Consider the following 14,546-nt stretch of genomic DNA (forward strand, 5'->3'; position numbering starts at 1 on the left):
TGGCACAGTGGATAAAGCACTGGGAATGCAGTTAGAAAGACTCCAGTTCACATTCTGCCTCAGACCCTTACCAGCTGTGTGACCTTGGGTAGGTCCTCTATTCGCTGTCTATAAAGCGGAACGTGACAGAACTTCCCCTTAGGGGTGTGGTGAGCACCGAGTGAGATCGGATTGGTAAAGCCCTGCTAGGATTATGCTGTGTTGCTGGTTCGGGGAGGGGCTGATCAGGATCTTGGTGGGCAGCCTCTTCAGCCTTTCTGGTCTCACCTTCCAGCAGTCGCATAACCAAGCGGCTCTGACATCTGGTCCTTTCTGGAGGCACAGCTGCACGCGCTGCCCGCACCCTGGTGCAGACCCTTCCCGCGTGGACGATGGCGGGGAGGGAGGAGTGGGCTCTGCCTTCCTCCAGGCCTCCCCACCCAGTCCATCCTCTTCTCCCTAAAGAGCGTATTCCAGCCTCCCCCCGCCCCCATCCCTCACCCCTCAATCAGCTGCAGTGGCTACCTACGGCCTCCAGGAACGAATACAGAATGCTCTGATCAGATCTGAGCATTCAAAGCCTCACGACCTCCCCAGGCTTCTTCCATCTGCAGACAAGACACTCACCCCCTTTCCCGTGGCTGGAAAGCTCTCCCCCCACCCTCGGTTTCTGCCATCAGGGGGCCTCAGTTTTCTCATCTGTCAAATGGGAGGGCGGGGACCTCACCCCCGCCCCTCCCGGCTGGAGGACCGCAGCAGCCTCCCGGTCAGCCGGTCCGGGGCGGGTCGGGGCCTCAGTTTCCCCCCCTGTAAAATGAGGGGGCCCGGCTGCCGGCCCCGGCGCCGGCCCCTTACCGGGTCCTGCTCCGCGGGCGGCCGCCCAGTCGCTCCCCGGGTGTAGCCGTGGTTCTCTCGCGGCGTCCCGGACGGGGGCCCCGGCCCAGAGCCGAGGAGGCGGGGCTGGAGCTGGGCTGGGGGCGGGGGGTGGAGCGCCAGGAGCCGAGGAGGCGGGGCTGGAGCTGGGGAGTGGGGAGGGGGGGCGGGGACTCCAGGCTCACTGGGCCCCGCGGCGGGAGGGGCGCCGCCCTCGGGAACAGCGGCCTGGCTCGCGCCGGGCCGGGCCGGGCCGGGGGCGGGGGGAGGGGGCGGCCGGCGGAACAGCGGGAACATGGCGCGCGGGGCTCGCTAGGCTGGGCGGCCGCGGGACCGTTATCTCGAGGCCGGCGGGCGCGGGCACGAGGCGCGGGCACGAGGCGCGGGCCCCGGAGGGCGCGGGCGCGGGGACCATGGAGCCGCCGCCGCCGCCGGCCGCCCCCCCGGGCCGGGGCCGCAAGAAGCGGGAGCCCGAGCCGCCCCCGGTAAGTTGGCGGAGCCGCCGCCGCTGCCGCGGGCACTTTCTTTGTGGAAACTCCGGCGCGGGACGGGCCGGGCCGGGGCTGGCCCAGCGGGGGGGGGGGGGGGGGGGGGGGGTGGTCCTGAGAGCGGCCCGGGCCGGCGACGGGTCCGAGGGGGGCGGCCACCTGCAAAGTGCCGGCGGTGCCCGGGCCGGGGGCTCGGGGTGCCCCCCTCTGCAAAGTGCCGGCGGTGCCCGGGCCGGGGGCTTGGGGTGCGCGGGGTGCGCCCCTCTGCAAAGAGTGATGGGGTGCCCGGGATGGGGGCTGCGGGGTACACTTTGAGTGCCCCCTCTGCAGAGTGTGAAGGGGTGCCCGGGATGGGGGATTGGGGTGCCCCCCTCTGCAAAGAGTGATGGGGTGCCCGGGATGGGGGCTGCGGGGTACACTTTGAGTGCCCTCTCTGCAGAGTGTGAAGGGGTGCTCGGGATGGGGGATTGGGGGGCGCTTTGTGCGCCCCCCTCTGCAGTGTGAGGGTGCCCGGGATGGGGGCTCCAGCGTGCGCTCCGTGTGCCCTCCTCTGTAGAGAGTGATGGGGGCGTACGGGATGGGGGCTTGGGGTGCGCTGCGTGGGTCCCCTTCCGTAAAGAGTGTTGGGCCATAAGGGCTGGGAGTCCCGGCTCCTTCAGGAGCGAGTCCGGGCGCGCTCTGTTTCCTCTTCTGTAAAGTCTGAGGGGTGCCCGGGCTGGGGCTCCAGTCCCTGCAGAGCCAAGTTCGGAGTTCCCTTTCCTTCTGCTAAAGTGTGGGTGATGTGTGACGGCTTTTAGTTTGAGGTCCTTTGTCTTTCCGTCCTGTACGTTCTTTCCGAAATGAAGCAAACGGTGAAGGGCGTCACGGAACAAGGCTGGTGCTGAAGTCCGGGAGAAATGGGTGCAAATCCCACCCTTTGCGTTACACGGTCTACACCCCCGGAGCGCAGTATACTGTGTTCTACTGGGATCCGAGCGAGGCACTTCATGTCTCAGTGGCTCCAGGAAACTTTTCAGGATTTTAAGTGGCAGGGAGGGAGCCGATACGATCTGCTTCGGGAGAGGAAGTCCCTCCTCAAGCCACAGACCCAGTAAAAACGAAACAGCCACAGCCAGATGGGAGAGGGGCGGACTGCAAAAGCCCCCAGCTTTTCCAGCTTAGGTCCTACAGCTCGCTTTCTCTGAGTGACAGTTTCCTCCACCGAAGTGGATGATGCCTTCCAGCTTGAGGTTCTGTGAGGCTTCTCTGGGTTTGCTTCCTCCTGCGTCAAGTGAAGTGACGGGGCTGGACCAGATGGGCTCCTAGGTCTCCTGCAGATTTAAGTACCGTGACATCTCACTCCCTCCCTTGTTTTCTTCTTTCCCCCCTTCCTTCCTCCCTCCCTCCCTCCCTTCCTCCCTCCCTTCCTTCCCTCCCTCCTTCTCTTTCTGTAAAATTAAGTGATGGGGCTGGACCAATGATCTCTTAAGGTCTCTTGCAGCCAATAAATCCTGTAGCCTCTCTCTGTTTCTGTTTCCTTCTCTGTAAAGTCAGGGGTTTGGATTTGAGAATCTCTTAAATTCTCTTTCAATTTTAAATCTCAGTCTCTCTTTAGGTCTCAGTTTCTTTCATTGTAAAGTGTAGCTCTTGGGCTGGATTACCTTTAAGGTCTCTCTCTGGTTCTGTTTCCTGCTCTGTGAAGCAGAGGTTGAACCGAGGGAACCCTGAAATCTCTTTTCCCTCTAAGTCCGGTGGTCCCTCTCTGGGGCTCAGATTCCTCTACAGTGGAGTGATGGGGTTGGCCTGGATGATGCTTAATCCCTTAGAGCTTTCAATCCTATGGTCTCTTCCTCTCTTGGTCTCCATTTCCTCTACATTTAAGGGAGCAGTTGGACTTGATGAGAGGAAAGAGGGTGAGATTTGGAATCAGAAGACCTGGGTTTGAATCTCAGTTCTGTCACTCAGCATCATTCCTGTCCTTCTCTGGACCTCAGTTTCCTTATCCTTATCTATAAAATGGAGAGGTTGGGCTAGATAGCCTTTACGGCCCTTTTCAACACTAAGTTTATAACCTTGAAGGTTTCTTGCAGCTTTAATTCCTTCCTTTGGGCTCCCTGGGTCTGCTGCCTCCACTATGATGTGAAGGAGATGAGTCTGGATGATTTCCAAAGTCCCCAGTTTGAAATACTGGGGTCTGTTTCCTTCTTTCTTCTCCACTATGAGTGTGTACACACACACGTGTGTGTGTGTGTGTGTGTGTGTTTGTGAGTGTGAAATGTGTATTGGATGGTCAACTAAGATCTCTTGAAGTTCTAACTTCTACAATCCCTCTTCGGATCTCTTTAGTTTTCTTTGGTGTCAGATGAGAATTCTGGAGAATATGGTTTCTCAGGTCCCTTCCCAGTTCCAGTTCTGGCAGCTCTGGATGCATCCCAGAGCGATTCTGAAGCCCAGGGGAAGGCAGTCCCACCAGATGATGACCTCCATGGCCCCTTGCAGTGCTTAGTTTTGAGATCCTATGATTCTAACTTCATCTTTCTCAGACCCTTTTGTGGATAAGGATGTAAATTCCACTTGTTCCTTGAAGAATACTGAGTTTCCTCATGGGAATTAGGCTTTTGTGGTTTGGATCCTTTTCAGTGGGACTACACTCTGGGCCGTTTTTATTATGTGCAGTGGGTTTTGTGATGAAAAGCTTTGAGAAACTTTGTCCTATCAGATGCATAACATGACAATTCCTTTCAGTAGATGAGATCTAAAAGTGACTCTGAGACATCAGCCGCCTCACACTCATCATATTGGCGAAGGTGACAATAAAGGACAATGACAAGTATTGGAAGGACTGGGGAAGTCAGACACATTAATTCACCTTTGTTGGAGCTGTGGATTGACTCAGCCGTTCAGGGGAGCGATTTGGAGCCCCCAGAGTCATGACAGTGTGCATTACCTTTGAAGACATTTTTGCTAAACCTATTTCTCAGAAAAATAAAAAAAGGAGAAAAAGGACCCATGTGCACAAAAATAGTCAGAGTAGCTCTTTCTGTGATAGCAAAGAACTGGGAACTAAAGGAGGGCCAATCATCTAGGGAAGAGGTGAATAAAAATGAATGTATATGACTATAGTGGAATACTATTTGCCATAAGAAACTATGAAAGGGATTGATTCACAAAAACTTGGGAAGACTTGTATAAACGGATCCAGAGTGAAGTGAGCAGTACATGTAGAGCAATCTACACAAGAATAACAACATTGTAATGACCCACAACTTTGAAAGACTCAAGAACTCTGATCCCTTTAATCAACCATGGTCCCAGAGTATTCATGATGGAACGTGTAATTCACCTTCTGACAGAGAGGTGGTGGATTCAAGATGCAGAATGAGATGTACGCTTTAGACATGAATGATATGGGAATTTGTTTTGTTTGACCATGGATGTTTAGGGCAAGGATTTTGTTTTCTCTTAAATCGGGGTGGGTGGGAGGGAAAGGAGGCAAATGCTTCTTAATTGACAAATAAAATTTAATATTTTTTTTATGGTCAGAGTAAAGAACCATTAACAAAATGAATTGTGCTGATATTGGTTAGGTTTGACAGTGATGGACAGAATGGTCCACAGAGGCAGCACAGGGTCTTTGATAGAATACTGGGAGAGCCTCCTTATTGAGGTCATCAGAATTTGATGTTGTATTAATCTCCCAAAGCATATCTTTTGAAAATGGATTATTTCCTTGTAATTCTTCTTTACCTATCAGTTTTTAATTTTTTTGATTCTCATTTTTGGGGCTTTCTAGAAAAAAATCAGACTCTGTTGACTAGTTTGGTGATTACTTAAGACTAAAATACTGAACATTTGCAAATGTTAGGCAATAGAAACTCATTCTTTTGAGGCAGGTAGATGTTTATATTTCTTCAAAGGAAATCTGAATTTGTATATGTTCTGAACCATTTGCAATCTACACAAAATTATTTGTAATTTATATGTCATGTTTAGGAATTTGGTTGCATCTGGTTCAAAGTCAGCGCTCAAATGATTTGGTAAAATAACCAGCTACCTCAAGCACTGCTGGCTTCATTTGGGCAGTTCAAATGCAGGATTTTCCCATGGGAGAAAAGCTTCATCAGCTAATTCAGCAGGTTGCAGTAAGAATCTGGGAAGGCCAGACCGTGCTAGATGACATGGCATCTGAACTGATCTTTAAGAAGACATACCTGGCTGCCATCGCTAGATCCCATGCTTGGCTTTGAATAATCCTGCAGAGTACCCGTGCTGCTTGAAGGACTTTGCTCGTAGCCAGCTTGGAAGCCAGGGCATGCAGGCCTGGCACTCCTCCTTTTCCGGTGAGGAGGCTGAGGTCCAGAAAAGGCAGGGGGCCCAGCTCAAGGTTCAGAGGTAAGGCTGATGTCTGGCCTCTGGGTTGGAACAAGGAGATAGTCCGGTTCTGGAAGAAGGGAGAGGTTTTCTTTGACGTTCCTGTGCTGTCAGATTCTCTTTAGCAGGGGCAATGATTTTGGAAGGTGGCACACCAGTTTGTGGCACCATCAGTATGCCTTCTAGAGGAGGACCCAAAAAAGAAAGAACTGTCTAGAAATGATAAGGACCTTTTTGGGGCCTTTGTCAAAAACTCTCTAGGTTGGTTCACAATGTAAACTCTGCCCCTGCCTGGCATTTAAGTTATTAATGGGGAGTTAGAGATTGATCAGTGATTTAGTAGTATGAGGAACTTCTGGGAGAAGAAACTCACCTTGCACTGAAATATTTGCACTGGAAAGAATTATTTGTTTTAGCAGGCAATCACCAAGTATTAATTAAGCTCCTACAGTGTGCCAGGCACTGTGCCAGGGAATCTAATTCAGTCAACATTTATTAAGCACCTACCATGTGCCAGCCTCTGTGCCAGGGAATCCAGGCACCATTTATGAAGCACCTACTATGCTCCAGACATTGTGCCAGGAATGGGGGATCCAACCCAGCCAACGTTTGTGAAGCACCTACTATGCACCAAGTTCTGTGCCATCCCTACTTGCCAGGAACTTCCATTCTAATGGAGACAATGACAAGGTTGTATAAAATATATGCAACAATAATATAAGGAGTATAACTAACATTTTTGTAGCACTTTACAGTCTTTAAAGCCCTTTACAAATACCTCATTTGATCCTCATAACGACCCTGGACAGTAGGTGCTATTATTATCCCCATTTTACAGATGAGGAAACTGAGGCAGACAAGCTAAATGACTTGCTTGTTCAGGGTTGCACAGCTAGTGCGTGTCTGAGGCTAGGGTTGAGTTCAGGGCTTCTGAACTTCGGGTGCAGCACTCTATCTACTGCATTACCTGCCTGCCTCTAAATTATTGAAAGTATTTAAATACGAGGTCACTTGTGAAGGATATTAGCAATGGGAGGAGGGTGGGATTCAGGAATGGTTTCATTCAGAAGTTGGTGGTTGAGCTGCACCTTCAGGGAAGAGGGGGAATCAGTGGGATGGATGTGAGGAGGGAGAGCATTCCTGGCAGGGGGGGGATGGTCATTGCAAAGAACAGAGACTGGAGGTGGAGTGTCCTGTGAGCAACAGAGAGACAGTCAATTTGACTGGAGTGTAGACTTCAGGATGGGGAGTAATGTCCAATGAAACTTGAAAGCTAGGTTGGGGCCAGGTTGTATAGACCTTTAACAATGAAAGAAAGGAGGTTCTTTTTTATCCTGGAGATGATGGGAAGCCCCTTGAGTTGGCTGAGCAGAGGAATGGCCTGATCAAATCTACTCCTAGGGAAATTGACTTAGGCAGCAGCCTGTAGGATGGACTGGAGAGGGAGAGAAATACTTGGGAGGCTGGGCAAGTTCTCCAAGGGAGAGGTGATGAGGGAGGGCCCAGTTGTGCGAGGGGGAAGAGAGGTCAACTGCAAGAGATGTTATGAAGATAGATTTGCTAACTGATTATATATGTGGGGTGAGTGCAAGTGAGATATGAAGCTTGGCAATCAGAAGGATGGTGGTGGCTTTGACAGAAGTTGGGAATTTTGGAAGGAGGGGAGGATTTTGAGGGAAAGATAGTAAGTTCAGTTTTAGTCACATTGAATTTGATCTATCTCTAAGACATCTAGTTTGAAATATCCAATAGGCAGTTGTTGATGTGGGACTGAAGCTTAAAAGATTAACTGAAAAGTTTAAAAGATTAAGACTAGATATAAAAATATATATGTATACTCACAGATATATAACATATTTCTATGTATGTATATGTGCATATATATAGACACACACATATTTACACATTATTGATCTGTATCTATAACACCCATATATAAATTATAGTTGAATTCATGGGAGCTGATGAGGTCACCCAAAGAGAAGACGGTCCAGGACAGAACCTTGAGGGACACCCACAGTTAGGGGATGTAATATGGATGATGATCCAGCAAAAGAGACAGAAGGAATGGTCAGACAGGTCGGAGTAGAATCAGGAGAGAATTACGATCAGGAAAATCCAGAGAGGAGAGAGTATCCCGGAGGAGAGGGAAGTCAGCAGTGTCCAGTGCAGCCCAGAAGGGTGAGGACTGAGAAAAGACCATCCCATAATTGAGAGCCTTGGCAACTTTGGAGAGGGAACTTTCAGTGGAATGATCAGTTAAGAAGCCAGAAGGTAAAGGGTTGAGGAGTAAGCGGGAAGAGAGGCAGCTTTTCCAAGGCATTTGCCTCAGAAATGTAGGAGAGATACGGAATGACATCTGCAGGAGGCAGTAGGATCCAGTGCAGGTTTTTTTAAGAATGAGGAAGTCGGGTGTGTTTGAAGGTAGTGGGCAAGGAACTAGTGGATGGAGAGAGGCAGAAGAATTGAAGAAGGTGATTGACTAGAAGACCAGAGGAGTTGGGGGTAGATAGAGAGCTGAATGTGGATTCAGCAGGACCTGAGTATAAGTCCTTCCTTGGACATTTACTAGCTGTGTGACCCTGGGAAAGTCATTTACCTTTGCACCTCAGTTTCCTCATCTGTAAAATGAAGGGGTTGGACTTGAGGGCAGATCTCTCCCAACACTGAGTCTTTGATCCTGTGTTCCTCTTAGTGCACATATGGGGGGTGGGGGTGGTCATGGCAAGCAGAAGGGTCAGCTCTTGGTCAGATACTTGGGGAAAGGAGAGGGAGCAGTAATGCCAAAGAGTCTGAGATGAAAAGGATGGGAAAGAGGGAACTGGTGCCTTATGGCCTTAGTTTCCTCAGTAAAGTAAGAGGAGAGGGCCTCCACTGAGAGACTTTAATGAAACTTATCTATGGTGATCTGCCAAACATCTCTCTGGAGGCCCATTTTCACCCACAAAAAGAGAACAGCATCTCCGTACTGTCGAGAGGGGGAGAATGTTCTCTGTCCTCTTTGCCTTGTAGATCAGAGATGTTTAGAAGAAACTGGGTGGTGGGTTCAGGAGGTAATAATAGTGAATGTAGGAGATGAGGGGATGGAAGAAAGCATCAGTAAGTAAAATGGACCAGGGAATGGAGCAGAAAGGCATGCTGCTGCTGCTGCGAGAGCATTGGGGTGAAGAAGCTTCACTAAGGGGCTCTAACTATGCCTGGGTAGTGAGAAAAGCACTGCATTTGGGTTTGAATTCTACTTCTGCCTGCTTTGTTACCTTGGAGAAGTCATTCACCTGTCTGAGCCTCAGTTTCCTCATCTGTGCAATGATCTGGAGGATCTTTTGTAGCCCCAAATCCTATGAGTTCCTAAACTCACAGTTGTTTGGATACCATATTGGCTTTTACATCTCTGTGTATAAATAAGCTTGCATACAGAGAGATAGCATTGTTCTAAAGCTTTAATAAAAAACACTTTTTGGGGATCTAAAGGCCTGTATTTTAAAGATTCTTGTTGGTGAATTGCATATTTTTCAATGTAGGCATTTCCTTTTCAGTTGCTAGCAGTCATAAAAATAACAGGTAATCACACCTACATAGTAGCCTCTTTAGGCAGTGCTGACCTTCAATTTTAGTGAAAAATCATAAGCATTTTGGGTAGTATTAAAGCAATAAACTCAGGAGAAATGATTTGTATGGATTATGTAAGATTTAGCATCCTTTCCTTCTTTATATGTAGTTGTAAGATCATACCTATATGGCGATCTTAAAAAATTTCCCCTGGTGCCTTATGTTAGGGTTAGTTTTGAGCATTTCCCCAATTCAGTTCAATAAGCATTGAATTAAACCTTCTGGATGTGTCACACTCTGTGCTGGGTGCTAGTGTGAATGAAGACAACAGTTCTGTCTTTTAGAGCCTGCATTCTTTTACTGAGATGATCCCCCAGTGACTCTTACCCCTGCCCCTCCCTGAAACACTGCTGATCCTGATGCAGACCCGATCACCAGCAGGACACTGAGCAGCAGGGATGACTCTGGTGGTCGGTCACCAGTAATGGGGTTTCCTGAAAAAATCCCCATTTGTTGTTGCTTAGTAATTTTCAGTCGTGTCCAACTCTTTGTGACCCCACTTAAGGTTTTCTTGGCAAAGACACTGGAGTGGTTTGTCGTATCCTTCTCCAGCTCATTTTACAGATGAGGAAACTGAGGCAAATGAAATTAAGTGATTTTGCCAGGGTTACACAGCTAGCAAGTATCTGAGGCCAGATTTGAACTCAGGACAATGAGTCTATGCAAGTCCGTAAATTATGAATCCACATTTCCATTTTCATTTTCATTCAAATTTTCTACGTTTCATCCATGTTAGAGAGCTGGACTAGTATGAAAATTACAACGTGGATGTTTCTTCCAACACCAGTGGCCGTGGCAGTTTGAGTGGGTGGCAAGTAACTAAAAGCATTTCATTAATGGGAGGCATCTTCCATCCAGACACTGTATCAGCATTTATGCATAGCGTCGTCTGAAGCACGCCAGTGGGAACTTCCTTGTACTTGTTTGTAGAAGAGTTGAGCTACAAGAAAGAAAAGTTGTGGGAAAAGGAGAGAACGGCAGGAGATCTCCAAATTCCAGAAAACTAAGGCTGCTGCTTGTGGGAAAGAGCAAAATGATGCAATTTAAAATGCTCCAGGGAGCAGTTATTAGATGCCTACTGTGTGCCAGGTACTGAACATTTGCAGATTTCAGTCACAGAAATATCCTGGAAGCCCTGACTGTGCCATCCTATGCCTGGTGAGTGGGATCTACAATAAGCTTGCATCAGCTGCTGCTGAATTCACTGGGGGCTAAATCAGCTTCAGGTTCCCCATATTTAAGGTCCTTGTTTTTTCTTAGAAAGAAAGTGAACCTCATCTTTTCTGCAAACCTTCTGAAGGTGGTGCAAGATGCAAATGAATCATATCCTCTCAGGATCGTAGCTTTTAGAGGCTGGAGGGGGCTTAGAGACCACAGGTCATGGAAGCTGCTGTTCCCTGCAAAAGAATCCTCTCTACAGCCGGGACAGAGAAGTGACCAAACAGCCTTGGTGTGAAAGCCCCCAGTGTAGGGGAGCCCCCACCCCCTCAGCCACAGCTGCCTGATGACATCTCGAAAGCTTGCTTCCTCCACGGCCTAACAGGATGGTGCTGGCTCTTCTACTCAGTGAAGACTCTGCAGACACTTAAAGGCAATGCTCCTGTCTTGTTCAGGGCTACAGCATTTGTGAGCGTGTGCCTCTGCCAACCCCCCTCTCCTCCTTGGGGGTGCTCTTCCTACCTGAGGGATGGCTTCTCTGTCTGCTATTGGATCATCAGCTGTGGCATAGCCCCTCACTGTGGGTGTCCTCTCTACAATGGAACAGAGGAGTCCCTTTGGGGCTGGGGCTCTCTTCTTTTCTCTCTAGACTCTGTCACTCAGTGATCTCATCATTTCCCATTTGTTCCCTGACCATGTCTGTGCAGGTGACTCCCAGAGCTGTGTATACCACCCCAGCTGGGGGCCATCTCCAGTCGTCTTGATCCATATCTGGCCACTGGACCCAGACACTCGCGGAGGAGAAAGTGAGGCTGGCGCCTTTGCACAGCACTGCCTCACTTAAATCCATCCAGTTCACTCGCATATCAGGACGTCCTTCACCTCGTGGTCCTCTTGGGGGACCAAGGACAAACAGCAACCCCCACAACAATACAACCCCAACCTCCCTCTTGCATGTACATCACCAGTTACTTATTGGAGATCTCAAACTGTATGGCCCACAGACATCTTTTTTTTGTTTGTTTTGCCTTTTTTTTTTTGGAGGGCAGTTGGGGTTAAGTGACTTGCCCAAGGTCACATGGCTAGTTTTGTGTGTGTGTGTGTGTGTGTGTGTTAAGTGTCTGAGGTCGAATTTGAACTCAGGTCCTCCTGACTCCAGGGCTGGTGCTCTACTCACTGCGCCACCTAGCCACCCTGCCCACAGACATCTTAAAGTCAATATGTAGAAAACAGAACTGCCCACAGACATCTTAAAGTCAATATGTAGAAAACAGAACTCATGGGTTTTCCCCCCAAACCCACTCATACTCCACCTTCCTTATTGCTGTCAAGAATATGAATATCTTTCTAGTCCCCTGGGTTTGCAGCTTTGGAATCATCTAGAAGCTAGGTGGTGCAGTGGACAGAACACTGGGCTGGGAGTCAGGAAGACCTGAGTTCAAATCTAGCCTCTGATGTTCACTAGCCAAGTGGCCCTGGGCAAATCATTTAAACCTAGTTGGTCCAGTTTCCTCATTTGTAAAATGGGATTAATAATGGCACCTTCCTTCCAGGGTTATTGTTTGGATCAGATGAGATAATGTTTGCGAAGTGCTTTGTAAACCTTCAAGGTCTGTGTAAGTGCTATGATAATTATCATCCTCTCCTTGCACTATCATTCACCCCCCATGGTCATTCACAAGCTACCTCCTCTCTTTTTTCCATCTCGGCATCCCTTTCCTGTGGCCTCTGTTCCACTCATAGGCACCACTCATTTAGGCCCTAGTGCCTGTCCCTAACTTTTAGAGGCTTCAGATCTCCTGCTGACTCCCCTTGCTACTCACAGACATGGCCGTGTCTCACCCATCCTCAGAAAACCCTCATCTGATTTGTTCTTCCCCACTAGCTATGTATTGTCGTCTGGTGCCGCTCCATTTCCCAGCTAACCTCCTTGAAGACCATCCACAGGTGGGATTTCCACTTCATTTCTCCTCGCTCTCCTAACTCTCTGTAGTCTGGCTTCCTCACCTCACCGTTCAGTGGAAATTATGCTCTCCAGAATTATCCCAAGATTTTCAGAATTGCCAAGTCTAATGTCCTTCCCTCCCACACCCCAGTTCTCATCCTTCTTGACTCCTCTTGCAGCCTGTCAGCCACTCTCTTCTATTTGGTACTGTCCTTAAGTTTTTGTGACAGTAGCTTTTTTTGCTTCTCCTCCTCCTTCTTTAACCACACCACCACCATTTATTTATTGATTTTCAGCATTCTATTTTTGCATTTTGAGCTCCAAATTCTCTCTTCTCTAGCCCCTCCTCCACCCATTGAGAAGGCAAACAATATGATATCAATTATACATGTGAAGTCATGCAAAACATTTCCATATTAGCCATGTTAAAAAAAAAAGGAAGGAAAATAAAGGAAGTGAAAAGGCATTTTTCAGTCTCTATTCAGAATTCATCAATTCTCTTTCTGGAGGTAGATAGAATTTTTCATCATGGGTCCTTTGGAATTGTCTTGGACCATTGCATTGATTAAAGAAGCTAAAGTCTTTCTCAGTTAATCATCGTTACAATATTGCTATTGCCGTGTATAATGCTATCCTGGTTCTGCTCACTTTACTTTGCATCAGTTCATATAAGTCTCCCCAGGTTTTTCTGAAGCCATCCTGCTTGTCATTTTTTATAGCACAGTAGTTTTCCATCACAATCATACACCACAACTTGGTCAGTCATTCTCCAGTCAAAGAGCATCTCCTCAATTTCCATTTCTTTGCTACCACAAAAAGAACTGCTATAAATATTTTTGTACATATAGATTCTTTTCCTTTTTCTTTGATCTCTTTGTGATACAAACCTAGTAGTAGTAATCCTGGGTCAAAGGGTATATATACAGTTTTACAGCCCTTTGTGCCTAGTTCCAAACTGTTCTCCAGAATGGTTGGACCAGTTCATAACTCTACCAACACCTCATTAGTATCTCTATTTTCCCACATCCCCTCCAGCATTTGACATTTTCCTTTTCTGTCCTACTAACCAATCTGATGAATGTGAGGTGGTACCTCAGAGTTGTTTTTGATTTGTATTTCTCTAATCAGTAGTAATTTAGAGCAGTTTTTATGTGATAGCTTTGATTTCTTCTTCTGAAAATTGCCTGTTCATACTGTTTGATCATTTATCAACTGAGGAATGACTCTTATTTTTTTGGCTCATTTCCCTATATGTTTAAGAAATGAGGCCTTTGTCAAAGAGACTTGCTATAAAATTTATTTTCTAGTTTCCTGTTTTCTTGCTATTTTGGCTACATTGATTTTGTTTGTGCAAAACCCTTTTAATTTTATGTAATAAAAATTATTCTTTTTTACTTCCTGTCAACCATTTCTTTTTAGTGTCCTTTGATAGCTTGTCATTTAGGTCATGTCCACTAACTCTTGATGTCTAAGAAAGGCTCTGTTCTTGACCATCTTCTCTTCTCCCAATATTGCTTGGTGATGTCATTGCTTGATTCAGTGATGATCTCTATGATGATAATTCCCTCATCTGTTTATGCAGCCCTAACTTCTCTCCTTACCTCCAGTCTCATATCTCCAAATGCCTATTGGACAAACCAAACTGAATGTCTCATAGACATCATAAACTCAGTATATCTAGAACCAGACTCTTTATTTTTCTCCCAAAGCTCTCCCCCCATCCCACCTTTCCTATTATTATGGTTGACACCACCATTCTCTCAGTCTGCCATACGGGAGACTTAGATATCATCTAGATGCCTTGCTGTCTCGTCCCCCATATCTAGTTTGTAACCAAGGCTGAACATCTAAACATGCCTCCTTCTCTGCTCTGACCCTGCCCCCACCCTGCTGCAGCCTCTCACCACCTCATACCTGTATTATTGCTGTAGTTGCCATTTGGTATGCCTGCCTCGAGTCTCTTTCCATTCCAGACCGTCCTTCATTCAGCAGTCAAACTGACCTTGCTAAAATGCAGGTCTGACCCTGTCACTCCCTTATTCAGTAAACTCCATTGGTTGCTTTTCACCTCCAGAATCAAATCTATAATCATCTGCATAGTGTTCAAAGACCTTTATCATCAAACCCTTTTCCTTCTGTTTTGG

General features: G+C 47.6%; 1 protein-coding gene across 1 annotated transcript in view; it reads left to right on the forward strand.

Annotated features, from left to right (window-relative positions):
• The first annotated feature begins 1,223 nt into the window (after window positions 1–1,223).
• Window positions 1,224–14,546, forward strand: part of TTC28 (tetratricopeptide repeat domain 28) — a 712,524-nt gene continuing 699,201 nt past the window's right edge. The window contains exon 1 of the mRNA XM_069081377.1: window positions 1,224–1,337. Coding sequence (XP_068937478.1) covers window positions 1,266–1,337 — 72 coding nt within the window. The 5' untranslated portion in view covers window positions 1,224–1,265. The remainder of the gene's footprint in view (window positions 1,338–14,546) is intronic.

The sequence above is a fragment of the Petaurus breviceps genome, unplaced genomic scaffold (genome assembly GCF_028583685.1).
Source record: "Petaurus breviceps papuanus isolate PSGF00001 unplaced genomic scaffold, PetGlider_PUasm1.0 99, whole genome shotgun sequence".
Taxonomy (NCBI): domain Eukaryota; kingdom Metazoa; phylum Chordata; class Mammalia; order Diprotodontia; family Petauridae; genus Petaurus; species Petaurus breviceps.